Genomic DNA, 26,554 nt, shown 5'->3' with positions numbered 1-26,554 from the left:
TATGGAGGTCTGAAATAATTCAGGAAAAAATGCATTGGTTTTGTGCTATCTTTCCAAGAGTACGTCTCATTGGCTGGTGCAATCAGGCAACTTTAACTCTACAAACCATTGTGCAATGCTCCCCTGCCTCATGAGCCACATACTGACATTACCAGGTACCTCACGCACATTTTTGCCATTCCACTTTTCTTATCAGGCTCATTTCCAGGGATGGTTAGACTGAGTTACACTTTACATTTTTTTCGTTCTGATTTCTGTATAAAACATTGCAAGCCCCTGCAGTTATGGAAGATTTCATAGAAAATGAAAGCTTTAACATGTATTTCTTTTAGTCGGCCAGAATCTTTATAATAGTATTAAACCCATGCATTTACACTTTTGAGGAAATTATACAAAACTCTGTTTAAAAACGCAGACTATCATGTTGTTGGCTTCTTATGAAAAAGGTATTAAATACAATGAAATCTTGACCCATTTGAGTTGACTAGTAAACTTCTTATTGACTTCAATTCACTTAAAACTTCATCCACAGGTTTTTTTCTACAGTAAGCTACAATACAAGCAATGTATGTATTATCAGTATATCATCATTGCATTTAAGCCTGATGCTCTAAATTAGAGCTGTTAAAGTCTCAGAATCTAAAAAATATTGTGAAAATATTTTACATCCATATTAAGACAATGTTTTAAATTACAGGTGGACTCTTCCTCTCCCCTATGTTTGTTCTATCATATAAAAGCATTCCAAATCTTTCACCTTATTTTGACTGACATGAAGTCAAGTGTAAAGTTTCAGATTTCAATAAATAAAATCCTTATGATCCAAGCTGACAAGAGAACTTACGTATATTGCATAACAAATTTTAAAAAGAAAAAAAAGTGAGAAATGGGCATTATGAGCAATATCCAGCAGAGTTCTTACGATTTATCCTACCACAGGATCTAGCCCATAGATGTGAACAGCATTATAAAGGAAGTCCAATGTTCTGACTGACCTGCTTTGCCAGAATATGAAGAAAAAGAAAAGAAAACAATGAAGAAGTCCTGCCTTTCCACTCAAAGATTTCTTGCACAGATTCAAGAGTGTTTCAGATTTCCCACAGTCTCTTTCCACCATTTTTTCATTTCTCTGGTGGACATTATAATTCCTTAACTGCTAGAAGATTGATATAATTTGTGCTTTTTTGTAAGAGTTTTTATCACTGCTCACAAGGTATAAGCAAATGAAAATACCAAGCAAACCTAAGCAGCATCTGATTTCAGTAAGAGCCTCAATAAGAAGAATGACAGCTGCCAGTAAGCCTTTACAAACTGTAGCTGGAAATGGACTTTCATGCAAGTTGCTAAGAGCAACTTGTCACTTTCAAATGCAAGCTCAGCTCTACATGCCTTATGGTATACACTCCAGTCTGTGCTGTGTTGCGGCTTCCAACTCCTTTTGGAGTTCCCAAAACTGCACACTTCAATCAGATTAACTCCTGCAAAAAGGAGTATTAGTTGCATAGGGAAGAAAAAGAACAACAGCGTGGTCAGTAAGTTCTAAGCCCTTACCACAAATTCTCCTGCACAACTGCCTGCTGGCCGTCACAGGCTTAGATAAGCATAAAAGAAAAATCAACTAGACAATTTATTAAGTCATTCATTTCTGCAAGATTATATTTTTGAGAGAAACTGCAGAGCAGGCCAGCAGATGCTTGGAAGCATGAGCAACCAGTAACTCTCATTTTCTCCCCTTAGAATTTATACTGAAATTCTGCAGTTGTGAGAAGAACTGTAACTCCAGATTTAAACACTTTGTGAATAACAAAGATGAAATGGAAGGTTTTATAGCAAGAGGGGTTTTTTTCCTGGATCAGTACATACTGTATTAGTTGTTGAAGGAAATTTGAACTTCACTTGAACTTTAAAATCGCTTTCTTTTTTTACTATTATTTTATAGTGACAGTTGCTTAATCTCAGGTTATTTCAATAGCTTTTTACCCTTCTTTTCTCACTAATTAGGACAATAACAGTAAGGCAATACTTTCAGTTTTATACCAGGTTATCACTGTCATTGAGTTAATTTCTGCATTTTGTCATAGTAACATAAAATCCACGAGTTAAATACAAAAAAATGAACAAAAGGTGCCAGGCTATACTCCAAGATTTTAGTTCCCTCAGCCTACTTTATAGGTGTACGTGAGGATGGAATCTGACCCTAACTTTGATCTCTTCTTGCAAACTTTCAGGCAAAAGCTCCACTCAGTACTAATGAGTTGAAACTACACTGAAATATGGTTCCAGTCTGAAAAAAAAAGTACTAATATGGTCAAGACTTGCTACTTTTAAAGTACAAATTTTCATTATTGCCTTTCTGCAAATTCTGAAATAATAATTCCTGTTTGTTTTTCTTCAAATCTTATTTAAAAGGCATATTGCTAATATGGAATGATTACTGCCGAAATAAGTAGAAAACCACACAGTTTCAAGGAAGGAATAAGGAATTCATAGAAAAATATAGATGAATCATCTAAAAGCATGATACTTGAAAAATAAATTACACTCTGCAGGAAATTCTTACTTGTCAGTGTTATTACAGAGAAAAAAAAGGAAATTACTGAATTAATAACTAAATTAATAAATACTATGAAAAAATTGTCATATTTTCATAGTCACATGTCAACTCATAATATTGTTTTACATTAATCTAGATAGATAGAGTCACACTTACCTTGATGTTGCCAGAAACATTCAAGTGATGACTGCCGTGCTTCCACATGTATGCAATACCAGGAAATGTAAAGTAAACTAGAACTACCTCATAGCATGTTAACGTTCAGTGCCAATAGGTCACTGATTAATATAAATATTTTAGAGTATCAATAATGATATTAGGAATTCAAAATATCAAAGGAAAAAATAGGGAATACAGAGTCAACATTTCCTTACATAAGATTCAGAAAAAATGTCCTTTACGTTTTATAAAAACATGTCTTTTGTATAAAGTGATTAACTATGGAATCTCCACAAAATTTAAATGGATTATATTAAAAAAAACAGTTTAATACTAAAATATATCATGAAAACAGAATCTTGACCATCAATGTGACAACAATTCACTATAAATATACATTTTATCATGTTTAGAAATCTTATCAAATAAGCTTTCAATTACATAAAAATATCTCACAAAAATGTGTCTAAATGTTTGTGAGTTTCAAATGAGTTATAGAGATTTGAATGAGTTATATTTACTCTACAAGCATGTTTAATGTTTTCACTGTAGTTTATGTGCACAGGCACCCTCATAGAATGTTTTCAAAAACTAGCTTTTTACTTTGGAAGACCCTAAATTACTTTCTCATTTTCTAAACTGCAGGTAACACACGCTTATATCAATACATGCAGCATTTTGTGCACTTGATTCTTCCTTTGGAAGTAGCTAATGCATGAGATCAGACTGTTTTTTTAAAGTAGCAACATTTGCTTGGGTTTCCTTCACATATTTATTATAAAGATATAGAAGTCCTCACTGTTGTCCATCTAAAGTTCAGGTACTCCATCCATATTTGAACATCAATACAAAAAGTTGTCTCAAATACAGACAGAACACCTAACTGTTACTCATAATTTCTGAAGATGTTTATCAAATCAGGACACTCTTTTTGCACTGCAAATACCAGCATAAGTATATAATTTCAAAAACCAAACCTCTAATTCTTTCACACACAGTAGGGACACACTTGTTAAAAGAATATATTAGAAATCTTAGTTAACACAAAATGTTATTAAAGATATGCTCAGAGTGATGAACAAGCATCAGCTTACTCAGTGAATTACCAAAACTCAGTGAATTACCTAAAAATCGTATCTCTTTTACTTCTCTTACATTGTCTTGTAGCTTTTTGTTCTGTTTGACTATATAGGCTATGATAAAAACTATTTTCTGAGAGCATGCTTTACTAGCTTCGTCAGCTGGGTCAATCCATCAAGCCTGGAGGAAGCAGAATTTGTTGCATTTAGGTAAGAGAAACTCTCTTTCAAAAGGTTCTTGCTAAATTCCAGTTTTGACAATCACATTTCAAGGAAGTCCATTCTTGCCCCTTGACTACAGAATTATATTAAAGTTATCTAAGCTTATTGGGAGTTCAGATGCTATAAAAGCAAGTCATAAGAGAGCAGAACAAGCTATTAAGTGTATTTGTGATTGTAAGACACAATCACAGTGGACCATGTACTCACTCTATGAAGGGAAGAACCTAATGTTAGGAACACTATGAATGTACAAATAGCTTCTGATGACGCTGTAACTTACATAATTGTTGCTTCTGATGTTTGAAACAGAAGATGTAGTGACATGACATCCAAAAACAATGGGATATGGATGGAGTTTGTCAGCTGCATTTGCACAAACACAATTTCTGTGACTTAAAAATAGATTTAAAACAAGAGAAAAAGATAAGATTTACAAAAAATAAATAATGAAAAGCGTAATTCTGATGTCTGCAAAAATGTGTTGATAGCAATGGAATTAACACTTCTGTGTCATTGCTGGGAATTTAGGAGTTCCACTGATGTAGAAAATCAGCTACGACAACTGACATTAGCTGACACAATTATTGGCCAACTAAGAAGACAGGCCAGGGACCAAACTGGCCAGGAAATCTTCTGCACGAAGCTTAGAGATGTAGGTGGGGCGATGTAGTGAAGTTTGCATTGGCTTCAGCCATGCAGTCACTATAAGCTAAATTGAGCTTAAATAAAACTCCTTTCTTGTGTAAGCATCAAACTGTGATTTACTTAGCACACTCCAGCTCCTGGGTCATTCCTATGTGTACTAATCTACCTCTGGCCTTTTCTACCAGGAGACCATCTTTAAGTTTTCTGTACCAGTGGAATTACACGCACTGGAGGTAGAGGAGGGCTGTCTGGAGGCACAAAGGGAACAGGTATCTGCATGTCTGAATTTAAAATACAGAGTCATTCTGTACAACAGTTACACTAGTGAAGATAAAAGTTAACATATTGTAGACTATTGTACATTGCCAATATGAAAGAATCTGGCTCACGAGGTCATATACTACTTGCTTGCTTCTATTAATGCTGAATAGAATAGAACAGAATATAGTTCAGTTGGAAGGGATCTACAATGGTCAGTCAAATCCTAAGCAGTTCATTTACAACATACACTGTTTCAGTGCATTGATGTTTTAACTTGCAAACCGGGCACTCGGTGAAGTAAAGAAAGCTAAGGTTCTCAGTAACTTCCAGAAGTACTAAGACTCCTTGTAAACCGAACTCTGATTTATATTACAGTGCCTAATATGATCACTTATACAGAGCTATAATTGCATGTGGATATAATTTCTACTAAAAGGATATCCAGCCTTTTCAGACAGAGTACTTAAAATGGATGCTTATTGCCAAAAAGGGAGATAGATAAGAGATAGACTATTCTTATCTGCATGATTTGGAATTCTAAGAGGAAGAAAATGTTAAATTGCAAGTGGTCTCGGAAATGCTAAGTCAATTTTACAATTTTGAACTCTGAGTGCGTCTCATTTACTGCAGTACATGTTTCATTTAACTCTGGCTTTCAAAATACCTGATTTATATTTCCAGAATTCATCTCAGGTTTTGCCTTTTCCTTTTTTTCTGTAATAACACCCTGGTTTCCGAAATGCCTGATTCATATTTCTAGAATTCAACTCTGGTTTTGCCTATAATAGCTCACACAAGAACACCAAGTTCGTATTTGAATATGATAACTTTTTTGAAGATTGCTTAAGATTTTTTCTTCAAAGCGTATAACACCATGACTGATTTTAACTGCATAAAAAACATTGTGCTAGGGCTTTGGGGCTTTGGTTTTATTGTTTTGGTTTTGGTGGTTTTTTTGGAGGGAAGGTGATTTGTCAGATTTAATTTTTACTGTTACACAAGCTAAAGAGGGATTCAGCATATCAAAGTCTCACCATGAGACAGACAATTCAGGTCATGTCACTGTAAAACAACAATAAACATAAACCCCTCTTCTGTATTCTTCCTGCCAACATAATCCTGAAAAAGGCACTAAAACAGTGTTTATAGCTAGGTTGGAAAGATGTTACTTCTTCTTAAAGCATATCTAGGAAGACTATGAACATAGATAATGAAGAAGAATTGAGCAGTATCTAAACTGAGTGAGTCAGGTCATTCAAACCATCCCATTTTTTGTAATACTAGAACAGTCTTTGAATTAGGGTACCTATTTTGTCTAATCCTCCCATTCTGCTGAATTTCCATTATGTCAGGTAAATAATTCCCTAAATAGTTTGGGAATCTTGAAAATTCAACTCAACTGTTGAATAATTTCAACTCCTTATAAAAAATACTATCATTCTACACAGTGCTCAAAGCATGGGGTGGGGGTGGAGAGGCAGCAGAATTTAGTATTTCAGTGTGTCACTATATTGAATTTATCAAGGTACGGGAGCACTGCCTTTCACTGGGACAAGTTAGCAATTTTCTCTAGCTCCAGCAGTGTCTTCAGTCATCACCAGGGTGACATATGAGTAGGAACAGAAACTGCTGAGCTGGGCAGAGGCATGATCCTCCCAAACCTTAAAGTGCACAAGAAACTAAACAAAGCACCACAGCACTCCACTTTTTGAATAGCACCCACTAAAATAATTAAAAGGAAAAGCTAAATCTTTCTCTTTTATTGTCCCAAAAGGATCCTATCCATGGAATATATTTTGATAAATGCAAATTTATACTCAAAGGGAAAATATGGCCTTCTAAATAACATCAGCAACCCATACTATTGCTGCATGCATTCTGGGGGGTCTAGAAATCTCAGGAAGAATAATTCCAGAAATACTTTTATTCCAAGTATAGAGAGGGATAACTAAAAAGTTTGAAAGTCTTGGGACCAGCTGTCTGCTATTTTGCCATCATGCTACTTAAACACAGAGAGAGAGAGATGAGGTACTTATTCCCAGAGCAGCTCCACAGTCCTCCAAGACGGAGAGGAAATGTGGTTCTTCTGTATTCTGGAGTTAGAGGTAAATATCGATTGTTCAGTGCACAATCTAAAGGCTTATGTTTTAGCCAGATGCAAGAAGAAAAGATAGCGATGAAGATATTTGTCTCTATCACCCAGTTAAAATGTTTTATAGCCCTGAAGATCACCATGTTACAGCTACTGCAAGTAAAGCCTTTCTTCTGTGTAGGACGCCTGTTTTCTGGTTAACGCGAGACTAGAATTTTCAGTCATGTCAGTTATAGCCAACAGACAACCAGACTTCAGCCTATAAAAGATGGAGAAACCTTTTCTTTATGGTGCCTGCTAAAACCTGGTTTTAAAATTCAAAGGGTGCAGTGTTGTGTGTTAAAACCAGGTCTTTTCAAATCATAAGACTTTTACTAAGTTATAGGATGATCACAGATTCCATTAAAATTAATTAAAATTATACTATATCAGAAGGCAGTAAAAGAAACCCATATAGTTTATGTTCTACTACCTTGACAATATGGCATGGCTGTACAGATATTTCTTGAGGCCAAACTCAGTGAAGGACAGTCAGGTAAAGTAAGTGGTCCCTAACAATTTTCATTTTCCCTCATCTATGAAGATGCATTTCCAAAATCCAGGCTTTTTTAAACATATGTAACCACCATTATCGATTTGTTCCCAGGATCTCAAACTGGGATTTTTTCCCGCAGTTAAACCTTGGGAAGCTGATGCTAGCAGTGGCAGCAGCAGCAGTTACCTCCTGCCAAGAGCGGTGTGAGGGTTGCCAGGTCCCCAGGAGATGTCTGAGGAGGTCTCTGGACCCCCAGCACCCTTGGGCTACTGGTGGGGGAGGTACCAACCAGTAGGAGACGGGTCTTGCGAGATGGTCGGGTGAGAGTGGGACAGTGCTGGTGGTCCCTGGGGCTGGTTCAAACACGGGAAGCTGCATAAACCCGGCCTTTGGGGAACGCCAGCTACCAGGAGCGCTGCGAACAGGGACGATGTGGGTTGGGAGCAGCATCGGCAGTTTGTGTGGCAGTTCGTGCGGCGAAGGCAGGGCGCACGGGTAGTGCTGCCCACTCCGCCGGTGATCAGGCTGCTGGCGGCTCTGCAGGGATTCATCTGACCAAGTGAGGGAACAGGCTCTTTGCCAACAAGTTGGCCAGACTTACAGGGAGAGCTTTAAACTAGATTTAGCAGGGGAAGGGGATGGAGTTTGGGGTACCAGAGAAGAGCCAGGGGCTGCTGATATATTAGGAACCAACGGGGAAACACCTATGAACTGCCCCAAAGGAATTAGGGCATTTTCCTCTAAAAAGGTGACATGGTCGATAGCCCAACTGAAGCGTCTCTATACCAATGCAGCATGGGTAACAAACAAAAGGAGCTAGAAGGCACTGTGCAGCTAGAAAACTACGAACTGATCACTGTCACTGAAATTTGGTGGGACAAATCACACGGCTGGAGCACTGCAGTCAATGGCTGTAAACTGTTCAGAAGGGACACGCAAGGAAGGAGAGGTAGTGGTGAGGGGTTGCCCTCTGTATAAAAAAATGGATTGACTGTATACAGCCATCTTTGAAAAACGGCGATGAACAGGTTGAGAGCTTACGGATGAAAATTAGAGGCCAAGCCAACACAGAAACCTTGTGGTTGGTGTTTACTACAGGCCACCCAACCAAGGGGAAGGTGTTGATGAAGCGTTCTTACTTCAGCTACGGGAAGCGTCACACTTGCAGGCTCTGGTCCTGCTGGGGGGTTTCAATCCCTTGACATTTTTTATTCAATCTAATGCTGACAGAGGAATATTTATAATATTAAGAAGATGCAGCTCTTGTTCTGTTTGGAAGACAGAAGTACTAACTTCTCTCAGTATTATAATTCATGAGTATGGATTAGTTCCTTGTATTTAGGAAGATAATTTTACATTACTCCTTGAAACCCCTTGACTCCGTATTACCTGCAACATAAATTCCATCAGTGTATATAGCCTGTTTTGTCTATATTACCTCTACATCTTCTGCCCTAAAAAACAATTTGAACACAGAAATAATAAATACAGATAAATAGTAACATTTTCCCTCTTTTTACCATTACCAACTGTTTAGAAACTGGTGAGTACTCACTTCTTGATTAATTTTATTTATTTTTTTTTCCACATGGAATCGAGAAAATTTTAATAAGAAAAAATACAAGTTCTCAAAACTTATTAAATCAGTGAGCCAAAAGCAAATATGAGCTGATGACAAATTTAACATAAACCAGCAGTTGTCAAAAAGAATGTAGCCTAGCCCACTTTCCATAAAACATTGAACAGAATTCAAAATCCACCAGCAAGAATGTTCTGTTTTGAAAACAAAACTGGTCCAAGGACCTATGATCAATCAGTAGATAAATTAAGTAATCAAATATTTCTGTGCAATTGGTGATGAAGGAAAGAGTCACTTACCTAAAACCCCCAGCCTGTAATTGAGAGTGACAACAATGACATTTCCATAACTTGCGAGAATGCTGCCATCAATCATATTGCCAGTACCCTCCATGTAAGATCCACCATGGATGTAGACCATAACGGGTTTCTTGCTGTTCTGATCATGAATGTCTGAAAAAAGTCAAGTAAGGAAAACATAATAAAGTAATAAAAAATAAGGAAATATGGCAATTTATAACAGTGCTAAAAATATTCTTAATTATTTCCTATGTTTTCAATGTCATCACCACCACTTTAATCAGCTAGCTTAAACATTTCAGGATCATCCTACAAGGCTAATATTTATAGTTTGAATATTTCTTTTGGTTACTTCAAATACTATTTCCTCTGAAATATTCTCAGAACACTTGAAATGCTTTCAATATTACAAGGAATTTAATTTGAATATAAGCATCTAAAAGCCTGAAGAGAAAAATCCAATTATGGAATAATCTTGTCTTTTTTTAGAATATTCTGATTCAAGTATAGGCCAATTTAGAAATATCTGTACATCTAATAATAAAATTACAATAATGATCCATACTTTCCCATTCCTCACTGAGACATAATTGTTGAAATTATATTCCCAATAGTTCAGCAAGAGATAATATCACAAAATCAAATTGTTCTGATAGAAGTAAACATAGTAAACTGTCCCTTCTTTCAAAGAGCTTAGGAATTAACAAACAAAGAGAATTTACGTGAACTCATGGCCCAGATTTTTTGTATTTAAATCAAATGATGTCTTTTGTGTTGTAGTTTTCCTTGTCATGGTAGCTAAGGCTTAAAGAACAGCCTTGAATTAATGCTCCTTAATGGTATGGCTGATCTTTTGTATACACAGAAAAGCTCTTGACTACTTTCAAACAGGTAAATAGTTAGGTCTTTATTTCTAAAACAAAGTTAAATGAAGTTGACAGTAATATTTTCATACTTCAGAGTGAGTTATAAAGATGCACTAATCAATGATTTGGGGTATATTTAGGACCGGATTAATCTCTCTTCCTCTAATAACCAAAAAGTTAGGCTCCTGATCCCAGAGATGGTTCAGACTACCTCAGTTAGGAACTTATGTTCTCTACAGAAACAGTGGGAACAGGGGCTAAGCTCCTTTAAAAAGCAGAGGGCAATTCAGCAAGCTGCCGTTAGATATACACACCTTTTACAAATAATTCAGTGTATCTGCATGTGGAATAGGAGCATTTCTTTCAATCATATAGTACAACACCCAAGGGAGAGCAGAATCTCTGACTATTCGATCAGGATTAAACAAACAAAAAAAAAAGCAATGTTCTCATTTGGGTAGGATAGGCATATATTGAACAGTGGAAAAGGGAAGTGGAGGAAGAAAAATCTGAGCTAAATACCTAGAAGTAGGGCACCTGGGTTTGAAAGCCTTCCAAAACTCTTCCTTCTCAGGTTTGTTAGGAAATACTCAAAGATACCCAGAACATGATCAGCAATGAGGTACCACATATATAATATTATTTTGTATATGTGGAACTAATCTCAGCATATTTAAAGGTAATTTTTGACTGGTTATATTCGTATGGCCTACTTTTACTTTACTCATGTGTACGCACTACCCTAAATATCAAAAATTGTCAGGTAAGTGCAAGGAATGTATGCCCAGGCTCCAATGTACACCTGTTTAGTTGTCAGAGTTTAAGGCTTGTCATAGAATCTGCCTTATTTACATAAAAAGATATATACTTTACATATTGTATTTTATGTGTTTTACTGGAGCAGCAGAACAAACGTTTTTGTGATAAGATCTTTTCAATTGTTGTGACTATAAGAGTAATGCAGCCATTAAACAGATCATATAAAGCAATGAGGTGCATTCTAGTGGATGTATTTTTTTTTTATTCTCAGCATTTTCAGCAAAGTACATGAAAGTGTTTCTTCTGTGAAGGCACACCTAAGCCCTCAAAAAATGAAAGCAACAATTACTTAACACAATTATTTGTGTTACTGAATTACCTTTCCCTTCTCTCTCCAAAGTCTCATGGCATGATTTGTTGTATTTAATATTTCATTATTACATAGTTCTACCTCAGGGTTGAATCTTTCACTGCTGAAGTCAATGGGAGGTTTCCTCTTCCCCTTCAATGGGAACATGATTAGCTTCAACATAAAGGAAATGAGCTCCATGCTTTATGTGCATACATCTAAAATGGATGCCCTTGTTAATCATGAAACCCTAACATTTTACAATTTTTTAAGAAGCCTGAATAATAATGTATTCAATAGCTATCTAAAATTTTTTAAAGTAATTTTGGTTTTGCTTGTTACTTATCTTTTGCTTTAAAATTAACTACAGAATTTGGTATAGAAAATGATGATGCCATCATTTAAAGAAAAGCATATATTGCACAGAAATAGGAAGGTGACATTCGGAAAACAACAGAGTAATTTTGGAGTATTCCGCACAGCATTTTTGTGTTATAAGAAATAGTGTAATTCAGCAATGAATGTGGTACAGTAGAGGGCAACCAGTGGGAATCAAAGAGCAGAGATTTTTATTACGGTATTTTATATATAGATAGATTAGCTACAATTGAGCTGAACTCCTAGGAAAAGAGGAGAGAGTGTCCTCGCTGCAGTATATGTGATTCTAAGGGGAACAGAGAGGACAAATTTTTCAAAATTATTTGAACTGATGTCAGATAGAAGAAAACAGGAAAAAAGACATGGAATATCACTTCAGATTGGCCAGGTGTGAGAGGATTAAGAAACACATTGCTTCAAAAACAGAGCAATAAACTACCCAAGGTTGTTATCTTCTCAATTAATTTGAAAATATTTTTCTTAATTTGGTAAATATTTAAAGTAAAATAAACTGTCAGTGTCACTTTAATGAAAAGGAAGGGTGAGAATAGAGGAAGATTTCATGACTTCTTTCTATTTCAGTGCATCCTAAATAGCTTTGCTGTGCCAAGGCAAGAAAAAAGTATTTCCTTGTAAAAATTTTTTGGGGTACTTCACTGTGAACTTTAACATTTCCTTTCAGGGAATCCAATCCAACTCTGAAAGAAGTCAATGGAAATGATTGTCATTGATTTCAGTGGGAATGTGGTCAGAGTCAGAACGAATGTATCTCAGAGGCTAGCTGATTACAGGAAAAAAAATAAAGCAACATCAACAGCTTCCTTTATTTTTGTGTCCTGAAATAAACCACATCCTGTGAGAAAAAAATAAATAAGTAAATAAAAATAGCAAAGACAAAGCACAATTCAACTGCTTCAATGTACAGCATGTGCACTGGGGAAACAGTGGAAATGAAAGGAAGGATATATGTGAGTTTTTTCATGAATTTCAAACAGGTGAATTTACAAAATGTGTAGGATGGAAAAGAGCACATGCATGTTTTTAAATTCCATTTTCTCAACCTAAGAAAGAATAGGGGGAAAAAGTATGTGGTTTCAAATAATATTTGTTACTCACTTCACACACATTTAGGAATAACCTTTACACCTATGTCACAGAGGAACTGCAGTCATCTATATGCTAATTTGGATTTTAAAAAGAAAAACAATGAAAGTAATTTCTAAAGAAGAAAATAAAGAAGCACACTGAAGTGTGCTTCTGCAAATAAGGGACTAAAAATCATGTTGAAATAATAGCAATAACAATAACAATTATTATTATAATAAAAATTAAAAAGTTTATGTTCATGCATCAGGGTTGAGCTTTGAAAAAACAAAAAATACCTTCATCTTCACCACGATCATTACTGGTTATATCATCTGCGCTTTTCTTTGTGTTGGCTCCTGGGATCATAGTGAGGAGGAGAATAAAGGGAAAAAAGAGAATTCAAAAACAGCAGGTTCTCAAAAATAAAAAAAAAACCACTAGTACAAAAAAAAATGTAACAAAAATGTCAAAATCTGTTACATTGGAAATTGAAAAACAAAAAAGATGCAAACTGCACATAAACATAAAATGTCAAGAAGAACAAATTGAAAATATTTGAAAAAATGTATCGTATTCTGTGACAATGCAGTTACTTCAGTTAAAAGTGATTTCTGCAAAAACAAAATTAATGTGCTATTAAAAAAGAATAATATAAACCAAAAAAGTATATTAAAAAATTTACCAAATTATGTTTCTACACAAGAAATGCAATTTATTTCATTCTGTTCTGCAACCTTGAAGAACTAATGCCTTCAGTCACTATTTTCAACGACTTAACATTTTATTCATCCTCATTAGGATTTATTAAGAATTAGCTACAACCTGAATTTTAAATGGAACCAATGCAAATAAAATTATCATTGAGTCTTACACAATTTGAATGGACCAAGACAAACCATAAAGACCTCCTTAAAATTTAAACTTGCTTCCAATAGGAGCAAAAAGATACTTCAAATAACAGACTGTAAACAAAGGTGAAAGAGAGTTGAGTCAATCCCAGACACGAAATTGGTCCAAAAGTAGCCTTGGTTCCTATTATACCACATTTCACACTCTTTAGAAAAACCTAGAAATTTACTGAAAACAGTTACTTACCATGATAAAGAACTTGCACTTATTTATTAGAAGATTTAGTAAAGAATATATTTTAATTTGTATTCAGTATGCTTTCTCAAAATACTTTTGAGGTGTACACATGCACAGACGCACACACATACACACACATGTCCATACATGCCATAGCCTGTGCTTATGGGAGCAAGAGGAAATAAACAGTTTTCCCCACCCCTCTCCTTGGGCAGTACTTGTTTTCCGACTAAAAAAAAAAAAGACACCAAGTTATCCTTGCAACCAACGTTTCATTATACTATGCTTGCTCCTGTAGAGAGTAGCCCTCTGTAATGTAAAAGGTTACTTGATAAAAGAGTGAAACATGAATAGGAAACTCAATTTCTAGTTTAGTTCAGAAATGAAATATGGCTACTAAACAAATAAAATGGTCTAAGTCACCAGACGTAACAATTTTTTTCCTGAATTGTCTTTATTTGGAAGTGTCTTTTTAAGACATAATGAAAAAGAACACTATACTTTTTTTAACTTGTTTATGTATGAGTTTGTATACGAAATCTGAATATGTCACAGAGACATCATATTTAGCTAAAATAAAATAATTATTTTATTACTTTTTTTTATTCTACTATTTAAAATGTCCCTCTATCTCTCACAATTTAAGGTTTCAAGTAAACCTCAGTCCATGATTGTAAGACAGAATGTGGTTAATTGTTACTAAAGTGCTTAAGATTTGCTAATACAGTTTAGGGTTCTGTGCATTGGCTTGCTTGTCTTCTTGATACAGACAGAATACAGAGTTCTATAGAAATTTTCTGGAAACATCACCATTTTATATATAGTGACAGTGATTAGTGAGTCAAAATGTGAAAAGCAGTGGCTGAGACTCCACCTCCACACAAAGCCGGCATCTTCAATGCAGTTGTACACAATTATTGTGTTATGTAGTACACAAGTGCATTCAGTTATACAATTATATGTATTCAGTACATAATTAACTAGGTAAAATATCACTGTCAGTGAAATACAGATGCTCTCTAATCTATCAATTTCTTTGAGAAATGTTAGATGCAGGCTCTAAGTCTCAATCACCATCCAAGTTTTGCCCTTTTTTTAAAATACTTTTCCAAATTAGCTGTAGCCCAATAAAGGTTGAATCCTTTCTCAAGTGCTACCCAAATAAAATTAGTTTTGTATTTAGATAAACCAAGTACTCCACCTATAAATTGCCCTTAAACTGTTTTGGATTCATGTAAAAAACGAATGAGAAATAATTACTCATAGACAATAAATCCACCTAGGCACAAGTTTGAAAGCACGTAACAGAAGAAATTTTGATCTCATTTCACCCAGTGAGGTAGTTTTCTAATTGTTTGATTAAAAAAATATGATAATCATATGCGAAATATAAAATCAACTACCACATAATATTCCTATGAATTAAAAAATAACAAAATCAGTGTGACCCTATATATATAGTGCCTGTAGACAAAAACTCTATGTGTAATTATTTAGACTGTAATCCATATTTAAAGTAATTTGAGTGAAAGAAGTAGATGTGTCCCAAAGCATTTTAGTTCAGCTACTACCCCGCTCAAAATCATCAATATATATATCAGTAACATATTCCAAGGATTTTCTCTCTAATATGCTTCCTGAAGTGACTCTGGTTCAGTGTGCTTCAGAAAGAACAACACAAGTGTAATGAGAATTTAGAAACTGTCACCACACCTTGGTACTAGATGTGATGAGACACAAATGACATGTAACACAGGTATGTGACATAAGGTTATCTGCAATATTTGAAACATTCTTTATTTCTCTTTTAATTCTTCACAGCTTGAAGAAATCATGGAGTAACCAATTTTCAGAACAACTTAATATAATTCTAAAGTGTATTTAATTACAATGTGAGTGGGAATGCTGTTTCTCCTATGTGCTGTGGAACAATTTTTCATTTTTTCTATTGGTAACTGAAATACATTTTTATAACTAAGTTCTTCGTTTTAAGGGGGTTTTAAATTCATTTTGAGATCTGATAAAATAGATTGCATCAATGAGTTCTCAAACAGGATTTCTGTGTTCCTGCCACATTGGATTTTTTTCATACTGTGGGTACTAGCCATATAATCATAGAATCATAAAATCACTTAGGTTGGTAAAGACCTTTAAGATCATCGAGTCCAACTGTTAACCCAACACTGCCAAGTCCACCACTAAACCATGTCCCTAAGCGCCACATCTACACATCTTTTAAATACCTCCAGGGATGGTGACTCAACCACTTCCCTGAGCAGCCTGTTCCAATGCTCAACAACCCTTTCGGTAAAGAAATTTTTCCTAATATCCAATCTAAACCTCCCCTGCCGCTACTTGAGGCAATTTCCTCTCTTCCTATCACTAGTTACTTGATAGAAGAGACCAACACCCACCTCACTACACCCTCCTTTCAGGTAGTTGTAGAGAGCGATAAGGTCTCCCCTCAGCCTCCTTTTCTCCAGACCAATTCCCTCAGCCGCTCCTCATAGGACTTGTGCTCTAGACCCACTGTACGCACATCCTCTGGCTTACATCTCCTTTGATAATGAATAAAAATCTCATTCAGAAACAGATTTTCTGTGGTTGCAAGTCTTGCCAGATGTATTCACAATTTATGCTACATCTTCCTCCATTCAGATAATATGTATCGTATATATGCAATGTAGTCAGCTCCCATGCATGCAGTTTACCAGTGCTTGCACTTTAGGTATCCATTCTGAAGCCTCTAACGGCAGCAAAAAATTATCAACTGCTGCTTAAGCTGATGCCATTTCTTTGCATTTTATATGTAATTGCTCCATCTGTTACACAGTGTACCTTTTGACCCCATTTAATTTTGGGAAAGCGCTCAGTTTTCAGAAATCACACAGCACATTATTAGTTGTATGACCTCCTAGTTTCACATAGAGCATGCTCAACCTTCTGGAAACTTCCAGCTCAAACCAGATTAATACAGGATTTAATAGTCATTCTCTCAGTGATATGTCTTATTTATACAGCCATTTCAATAGATCTCTAAAGCTCTTGGTTTCCCATCCCATGAGAACTATTACAATTTTACAGTCAGCTCAAGTCAACAGTTCATTACAGTCTCAAGGGAGTATTAAGGAAAGCAGAACTGTACTGTACTTTCTGCATTTCTCCCAAGACTGGTGGGTTAGCTTTACTTTGAGTCTCACTTAGTGCACAAGTCTTAAGTCATTTTATGTCCAAAAAGACGGGTCTATCAGTGGGGGAGTTTGGCTGTCATAACACTGTCCCTGGCTCACGGCTATGGCCAAGGCTCTCCAGCTACCTTTATAGCTGTACCAAGAAGTTCTCATCCAGCGGCTGAAGAAAGATCAAAAGAGGCATTTGGCATTTCAAACAGAAGTGGAGGAAAACGATTATTGAGAGTTACAGCTTGTCAGAGTGTCTTAGAAGTTGGCCACGGATCACCTACGTTAGGAGAGATCACAAAGGAAGGCAACGTATCTATCCATATATCTGTATTTTTAGAAGCCTGTTGCTTTGAATTGGAGAAAGAGAAATATATGCATATTGTCTAGATTTAAATAACCATTATTTCTTAATTATTTACTGAATACTGGCAACATGTGTGTGGAGTTGTGTGTGGGTGTATACATATGTGCACATACACATATATGTACATGAAAACGCTCTATACAGTCAATACTTGTCCAGAAAGAACACAGGTTTATTCTCTGGCACTCCCTTCACAAAATGGTGTTAAAATGAAATTATAATCTGTCAACAGTGTGCATAACTCCAGCAAACACTCACATTCAATTTCAAAGCAGTCCTTAGCCATAAATTAGATGCCTTCCATCTCTCTCCTAAATAATATGAAGAGTTAGATTCCTACTGGTCTAGGTAGTTTTTAACATGGAAGCCAATGAAAGCTCAGAATTTCACTTAAATTTGCCTGAATTAGATTTGTTTGGGTTTTTTTTAATTCCTATATTATCACTGAATAGCAGAAGACACACAATTACAGTGGCCATTATTCTAATACCATTAACAACAACAACAAAGCCATTTGAGTTGCAACTGCTATCTCTGTATAGGAACAGCATTTAACTAAGGAACATGTAACATAATTGAATTTGTGTTCTTAATGACTCCAGCTGCAACACACACACACACACACAAAATTGCTAGAATTCCAGACCACAGCAAATGTGTAGATGCTGCTATATTGCCAGGAAATGATTATTTTCAAGAAAAGATAATTAAACGACAATTTTGTGTCATATTTGAAATTGGATGGACTGTAAGAAAATGCAGCAAAAAGCCCTACAGAGTTTTTAGTTCCATGCATTAGTAGGGTTTAAAACAAAAAGTAAATGCTATTTCACAGGCTTTTTTAGTTTTAGAAAACTAATTTAAAAATCTACATAGATACTTCTATTGCAAACGAAAAATTACAAGGTTGAAAAAGGGGTTGCATAAAAAATATGAAATTCTAAAATTACCTCAGCTCTGTAATCTATGTTGCCTATAGTTTTTGATTACATGATTACACATACCTTTGTTTTCAGAAAAATTGCTTGCATCTCTGTGCATTAACTGTTCCATGTACAGAGAATGAAAGCAGGATGGAATTCTTAACATTTTACAAATGGTAGTATTCTGTATACTGGTCCTCCCAAATAAAGACAGAAATAATGACTACTCCACGCCCTAAATTGTATGCTTCCCACAAGCTGTTTTCCTGGACAACAATAAGTGCATTAAATCAGTCCGTCACTCAATTTCACATGCTTTAAATGAGGTTATATCTTCCAACAAGTTCATACAGGGCAATGGAATATATTAATTGTCACACGGTGTGACTGTGCTGTCCTATATAGTTCCACAGAAGGATACAAGCACTACAAGGGATGTTGTGGAAATAATTTACTACGATTTAATAAGAGTTATTAGTTCTGTGACTGATACAGGAGTGCCTTTCCTTACAAGTTTATTCCACGACAGTATGTTGACAGAGATTCATCTCAGCGAAGAAAATATAATATTCACACAGATTCCAGGGCAGGGAAAATCTTCAAACTATCTGTATAGATGATACGTGATCCTGATCACTGGTTACGACCAAAAAGAGGTTATAGAAAATAGCAACAACAGTTATCACTTAGGACCTATGTTGTTACATGAAGTTTTGGCCTGTCTACGTTCTGATAATAATATTCTGTATTCAGCAGCTAAATGCTACTGACTCTTATTCCAAGTAAGATGCAAAAGATAAAACCTTAACTTATGTAACTTTGCGCAAATGGGGTATCTCTTCCCTTTTGTCAAAGTTTTCAAAGCTTCCTATATATCTCATTTTTGGAAAGTGAGCCATTTGTTTTAAGAAGATTGTTAAATATAGGTATGAAGAAGATAAACACTGGCATTGACACTGGATGCTTGTCATAGCTACTGAAAGAAACACACCTGAAAAATATTTCTTATTCTGAAATTCTTATTTAGATTGTGTTTATTCATCCTGGAAAAAAAAATAAACCTAATATGTTTTATCTTTCATCCTGTGTTAATCCATTTTGGTACATTTTTTACCCTCCCCAAAATTGGTTTGAATAAAAATCACTGAGAATAACAATCTTTTAAAAATATTAAATTAAGGTTTAACAGATTGCTTTTATTAATAATTATTAATAGATAAATCATTATTATTTTAGAGGATTAATAACTAATACAGAAATGAGGTAGCTACATAAATTCAGTAATTTTTTTTATAAGGATTTTTGTTATGCAAGTTACGCCACATCTAGAACTTAAAGCCTTCTAAATACAGTACATTGCTTTGACATAACCATCTATAATGGCTCAAAAGAAAGAAGGCATTGTGCAGCCTATCCTTTCAGTGACCTCCAACAGATACGGGGAGTGTTTCTTGTACTTTGAGTGTAACTGAATCTACTCTATTTGATGGAGGACTGGACTGAGCCTGCAATGCTTATTGATTGAATAATGAAAGACTCATTAAAAAGCATAAATCTACCACATAGTTATTTAAATTAATTCAGAGGGAAGCACATATTTTTCTGTACAAGCATCAGGAGGAACACTGTCAGTATGAAAGTGTGGCAGTGACCTCAAATAGCTTACATTTCTCTGCTAAATTGGTGCACTTGATGAGGTGTGAATGTAAAAATGCTAACTTGTCTGAGTGCACAGTACTGCTACGTAGAAGCACAGCAGTTGCTTTCACCCATCTCACCTCTCTCATCAGCGAAACCATTTTGAAATTTGGAAAAGACACCTACATGCTACTTTCTTGAATTACAACGTCCAAAATACAACAATCAGTTTGATATACTGAAATGTTTAAAAACACACTCTTTTCCTCTGTGTTACTTACGCTGGCTCAGTGCTGGCAAAGCTCTTAGGCGCACACACAGTTTTAGGCATATGAGAAGTCCTGTTGACTTCAAATAAAATACCAGCATGCATAAGCTCAGCACTGTGATGAAGCTGGCTTCAGTCCTGTCTGAGGACCGAGAACATGAATAAGTCTACGGTAAATACTGCAGTAAAGATCCAAGAACATGAGAGCCCCTGTAGGATATATAAATCCAACTGCAAAGTTTGTCCAGAAACATATGTAATATACTGCACTGGCAAGTCAGCGGGTGTAAGACATGGGTAGAGTACAATTAGCTGCAGAGGGGCATAAGGTTGTTAACATGATGATTATACTACAATTAAGTTTCCAAGAATGTATAGGACTTCTGAATTAGAAGGCACAAATCAACATATGTTATTCCCAAGCCTGGATGTAACTACACTCTAGGTAATCTAGGTAACCAGACTGCAGAAAGAATTGACTAATGTTGACCTAACACTACCTATAACTAAATGGTGAGTACTTTCAAATAAGCTTAAGAGATAAGTACCTATGTCCCCTTTAAAATGAATGTGAATGAATGTGTAAAAAACCCCATGAATTAACATCCAGGTTTAATAACTAAAGGTAACTGTTACACCCTCTCTGCAGACAGCTGAACAACACAAGCACATACTCCGCATTTAACAACTGCTGGTGAAGTTGTTTGTGCAAACCCTCCCTTTGGGCATTTGTAGGCATCACTGGAAGCTGTGAGCTGAATAATCAACTCTTAAGAATACCTCTAATTATTTGATGCAGCTATTTTAATTCTTCATTTTGAACACAAGCTCAATTTGCAGTTGCCTTTGGAGAATTCAGGAAATAATTGTGTTTGTTATTTCAGTGGATCCTGTGAGAATGTAATTTTATTCCGTTGTAATAGATAATATAATATTTTGGCACCACATTCAATTCTAATTTTGATGTTTACTGGATCTCTGACATCTTAGTTTTTACTTGGGAATCATGGAAGTGTTAGTTACAGTTATAAGACATCCAAAGGAGGTACATGCAAAACATCAGTCAGTGGGGGTTTTTAGGTTTTTTTAGCACATACTCTAGTGTTTTCCATTTTTTCTCTACTAGATTTCAATGGCATCTTCATCTACACACAACAATGTAGTAACTCCTACTGAATTAGCAATATCAAACCAACTAAACAATTAGACTATCAAAAACTAAAATGTTAATAAAAAGGAGTTAAAAATTAAAAATGAAAAGAAAAGATGGGATAGAATATACTATAGCTATTTCATGGAAAACCAGATGTAAGGTGGAGATGATGAAGAGCTTTAGAATCTGAAATATGAATATTTAATTATTCTAATACTTCCAAAATAGTACATGTACAGAAAAGATTTTCCCTAGGATTGCATAGCAGATGCCTGGGAAATAAGATAGAAACTGGAAAGAAAAGTTCATTTACACATTTTATTCATTATTACTCAGTAGTGAAAACATACATGACTTTGCCAAACAAAAATTAATGTCTTTATTGCAAAAAACTTACGCTGTGATAAGATACCAAAGGAAATACTGACTGCCAGCACTTCTAAATAAAACACAGAGAAACCATACTTTTAAGGAAGAAAATCTTGCATTCTATTTTTCATTATCTCCACAGAAGGATAGTTGAAGATGACATGGTAGCAGAATCAGGCTACTTAAAAAAAGTGCAACTCTACCTAAATGTCAGGAGATGGATTTAGAGGGTAACAAGCAAGGACTTCATGAGCAGACCACTTCCCAGTCTCACTAAGATCCTAGAAATTAAATGGAGCAGACATAGACTTAAAAAAAAAAACCTAGAAAGAGAACAGAAATTTCTTTTATGTTCACGTTATTGTTTGTGAGGTTTTAGCTTTTGGCACGCAACGATAGTGCATGCAGCATTAATGAGGTTGTAGGACTTTATGCATAAAGTCATCATAGGATTTTGATTTTCATTAATCTATACTAGCCACAACTTTAAAAAATACATTCAGTCCTGTGAGAGACCGAAAGAGTTCATGTCTCAAACATCGTGGTGGGGCAAGTTCTGCCCAATTACAAACTCTGCACAACAACGAACCCTGCCTGGCACGGAACCACAGGTGAAAAGAAGCCGATCAGCCCAGGTCAGCAACAGGACAGATAGGCCATGCCGCAGGGTGCGCAGCTCCGTGTCGGGATACGCTGTTCCGATACGCTGAGCAGGGCAGCTCGCCGTGCATGGCCAAAGATCAAACAAGGGTCGTGTCTGCAGGGAAGGGGAAGCGACTCCCCAGACGACCCCCAAGCCCACGGACCCATTTCCTGGAAGGTTCTGAAAGCACAAACTGCGCATGACACCTAATTCGCCTAATGAGGTCGAGCGCCCGCCCGAAGAAGGGACAAGGATGATAAAAAGACCAAACCGAAGCCGCACGTGCCTACTGGAACCGGACCCCTCGGCTGACTAGACCAACGCTGGACCCAGAACCAGTGAAATCTTTCTCTTTTCTTCTTTCTGTCTTGCTCTCTCATTCTCTCCCCTTTTCCATAATCCCTACACCTCATTCCTTCAGACACAAACTGTTGACCAAGTCTGGGACTATGAGCAGATCCAGCCACCCCTCGGCTCCTCTGTGAGAAGGAGTCTGGAAAGCAAGGGGGTCTGCCCTGAACCCCCTGACCCAATGGGAGGGCTCTCCTTATTTTCTTCCCTGAACTGATTTATATGCTTACCATGGATTACACGGGTTACTGAGGTAGTTTCATGCCAATTCCTGTTGTAAGAAACCCCACCACCTGCTGTTATGCCTCCCCAGTTCAGTTTGCTTCTGTCATGAAGAAAATGTTTAACTGATCATTTGGTGTCATTTCACCTCAATTTAGCCCAAGGGAATTCCAAACTCAGCACGACTCCCTGGTCTGTCCAGCCCGGGTTGTGACAAGTCCGTATAGTTGGAGCTTGAAAACACAATTTTCTGGCAGTACTTTTCTGTCCTCAACTTGTTAAGATTTTTAGATGTTTTCACAGAAAAATATTAGGGAAGAGGGATGAAGAGGGGGGAAAGCACAGACCAATATTGCAGCATTCCATATTATTTACATTCTAACTGCTTCAAAGCGTAAGTTCTGAGCATATTATGAAACTGTGAAATTTTATCTACAAATGTTAAAGCTGAACAAGGATCCTTTTGATTCTTACATGCTATATAATTATTAATTATATTAAGCTAGCATCAAAACAGCTAGTCAGAATCATGATTTGAACTTACAAATTTCAACACCACAGCACTGATCTCAGTAGTATCTGATCCACGTAATCGCAATTACTTGATAATATCAGTTAGCTAGTTTTGCTGCATACTATGTTTGTGGTTATATATATCTGTTCTGGTGGAATAATCTTTTCTCTATTGACCAAAGATAAGGAGAATTCATGTCTTATTTTGGTTTTCCATTTTGCAATGTTCCAGCCATAATCTAAGCTTAGCACTTTCAATTTTGGGGTTCATGCTTTACTCAAAATTTAGAAAGAAACAACAGTAGCCTGTAAATTGTCATTATGGGATAGAAGTAGGAAATGAAAAGCAAATAAAAAGTCCTGCATGATATAGTTACTACATGGCATGTGCCATTTGGTACCATACAATATTATATAATGATATAATATCAATATAATATAATATGATTTTCCTATTCCACCTGAAGAAAGACAGGTTGAATTTTGCATTTAAAGGGAATCGTATATGAACTATATAGAATCATATGGGAAATAATACAGCTTATGTATGCAATTACTTCTAAGAAATCAGATTCCAGTCGTCTTTGGCTAAATATGAACAGTTCTTGTGAAAAGGAACAGGTCAAGCTTTTCTTCTTTTGTTTTTTTTAAGCAATATTATTGTATGTGTGCTGATGTTATCTGTTGTCCTATGTACTTCACTTACAGGAACAAAACAGAAATACTGGCACCACAGCCAACTTCTCTACCACTGACAGCAGCAAGAAGAAGGTATCAGACTTAAAAGCACAGCAAAAAAGATTGCTGTGATCAAATCTCTCAGGGTGATACTTCACTTTTCTCCTGGCATTGATGACGGTTCCTGTCCAAGCTCAAAGCCTTCTAACAAAGACTATGTGGTGTAGCAGAATGAACTTACTCTGTGCCCTTGAACTCTCCCCTCCACTCTAAAGAATACCCAATTTCTGCCAACTGTTTCTCACCTGAAGCAAAATCTGAAAGAAAAAAAAAGCACCAGGTAAATGGTGACTTTTGTAGTAGTTGTTGCTCAGCTGGGAAACTGCCAAAAGGCAAGTTTCATTAGTTTCACTGTGTGTGTATGTGGTTGTACATGTGTGTTGTCTGTGTGACATTTGTCATGTTCTCACACTCTTTTTAACCTTCCATGCCTGAAAAGGCTGACAATGTCCATTGTGTTGTGTTTTGCTTTTCAGGCACCACAGTGGGTAATTTCATACTTCTTACCCACAAACCCTGATAAAATTGGCCATAGAAAGTGGAGGAAAGAAAAGAAAGGAAATCAATTGAGGCAAATCATGCCTGACTAATCCAGTGGCCCTCTGTTGCGGAGTAACTGCATCATTGGATAAGGGAAAAGCTATGGATGTCATCTACCTAGACTTCGGTAAAGTCTTTGGTATGGTTCCCCACAACATTCTTGCTGCTAAATTGGAGAGATATGCACATGATGGATGGACTATTAGATGGATAAGGAACTGGCTGCATGGCTGCTATCCAAAGGGTTACAGTCAACAGCTCAATGTCCAAGTGGAAACCAGTAACTAGTGGTGTTCCTCAAGGGTCTGTACTGGGACCAATACTATTTAATCTTCATCAACGATACAGCGGGATTGAGTGCACCCTCAGCAAGTTTGCAGATGACATCAAGCTGAGTGATGCAGTTGATATGCTTGAGGGAAGGGATTCCATCCAGAGGGACATTGGCAGCCTTGAAAAGTGGGCCCATGTGAACCTCATGAAGTTCAACAAGGCCAAGTACAAGGTTCTGCACCTGGGTCTGGGCAACTCCGAGTAGCAATACAGACTGGGGATGAATGGATTGGGAGCAGCCCTACAGAGAAGGACTTGGGGATACTGGTGGATGAAAATACTGAACATGAAGTGGCAATGTGCGCTTGCAGCCCAGAAAGCCCATTGTAGCCTTGGCTGCATAAAAAGAAGCGTGGCCAGCATTACTGATGGGTATGTTCTTATTTTGCCTGTTTTCTAAAATCTGTGACACATTAGTTTTGGCTACATTTAATAATTCCTGTAACAAAATTATAATGGGACATTCTGCAAAATTTGCATCTAGAGTTCAGTGCAAACATCTTTCTACATTATAACATTTAAATAAACCTTTGCTGTCACCCACATTTTAACTCTGATGATATAATTTTCCTAGTGATCAAAGTGCATTGCCCTTCTCTGTCCCATATTGGCTTTACCACATTTCATTTTAGTATCTCATTTCACAGGTCTCTACATGGCTTCCCTCTTCCCTTTATTATGAATTTCTGTTGTAAAAAGCAGCAATTCCAGTAACAACCCTTAATTTGTGAGTCAGACTCTTGACTTTGAAAATAGGTTCCAAATCCATTAATATCAGCAGTATGGTGCAAAACAGACCATTAAAATAATTGATAATCTTCCCTCTCTCAAGAGTAGCTCACAGATTTCCACACCAAGAAAATGACATCATCTGACAAATTATTTTCTTCCAACTCTTTCTTCATTCCTTTACACGTTACTGCATCCTCTAGCACCATCTTTTCTTCACACTGGTTAGCTTTCTGAAATGATGCTCTTACTTCTTCCTTACAAGACTTTGATCCTTCTTTTCCCTCATTCTTTGGTTTCATAATGTTCTATTTTTTCAGTTAACTTTACCCGAGGGTCATGCGTAACTACCCATAATACATACTCTGCTACCCTAGACTACTGAAATTAATTCAACCCCATGCTGTCTTCGGTTATTGCTCATCTTCAGCATTCAGTAATAACTGAAAGCTATTTCAGTTTCTCTGATTTCATGTTTGTTAATCTTCCTTTGTTCTACATTTACTCTTTTTCCTCTCTAGATATCTAGTTTTACAAGAGGCAACAAGATAATATGCATTTCTCTTAAGAGTACCCAGGAATTAAAGATACGCAAAAGAGAGTTACAACAAGCCATATTTTGATAAACTGAAGTGTCAG

The 26,554-nt window shown here is 36.2% G+C and overlaps 1 protein-coding gene across 6 annotated transcripts in view; it reads right to left on the bottom strand.

Annotated features, from left to right (window-relative positions):
• NLGN4X (neuroligin 4, X-linked) overlaps positions 1-26,554 on the bottom strand; it is a 127,104-nt gene that overhangs the window by 69,748 nt on the left and 30,802 nt on the right. For 2 of the 6 annotated variants that reach the window (XM_010580425.1, XM_010580424.1), the window contains exons 2-3: positions 13,160-13,219; positions 9,426-9,578 (exon numbers count right to left, since the gene is read on the bottom strand). The exons of 1 other annotated variant lie outside the window; for it this stretch is intronic. In XM_010580425.1, the coding sequence (XP_010578727.1) occupies positions 9,426-9,578; positions 13,160-13,219 (213 nt within the window). The remainder of the gene's footprint in view (positions 1-9,425; positions 9,579-13,159; positions 13,220-26,554) is intronic. 3 more of the 6 variants (XM_010580426.1, XM_010580429.1, XM_010580428.1) reach the window with 2 other exon arrangements.

This window comes from Haliaeetus leucocephalus, unplaced genomic scaffold, assembly GCF_000737465.1.
Source record: "Haliaeetus leucocephalus isolate CR32 unplaced genomic scaffold, Haliaeetus_leucocephalus-4.0 Scaffold712, whole genome shotgun sequence".
Taxonomy (NCBI): Eukaryota; Metazoa; Chordata; class Aves; order Accipitriformes; family Accipitridae; genus Haliaeetus; species Haliaeetus leucocephalus.
This window is presented reverse-complemented; position numbering and strand designations above follow the sequence as displayed.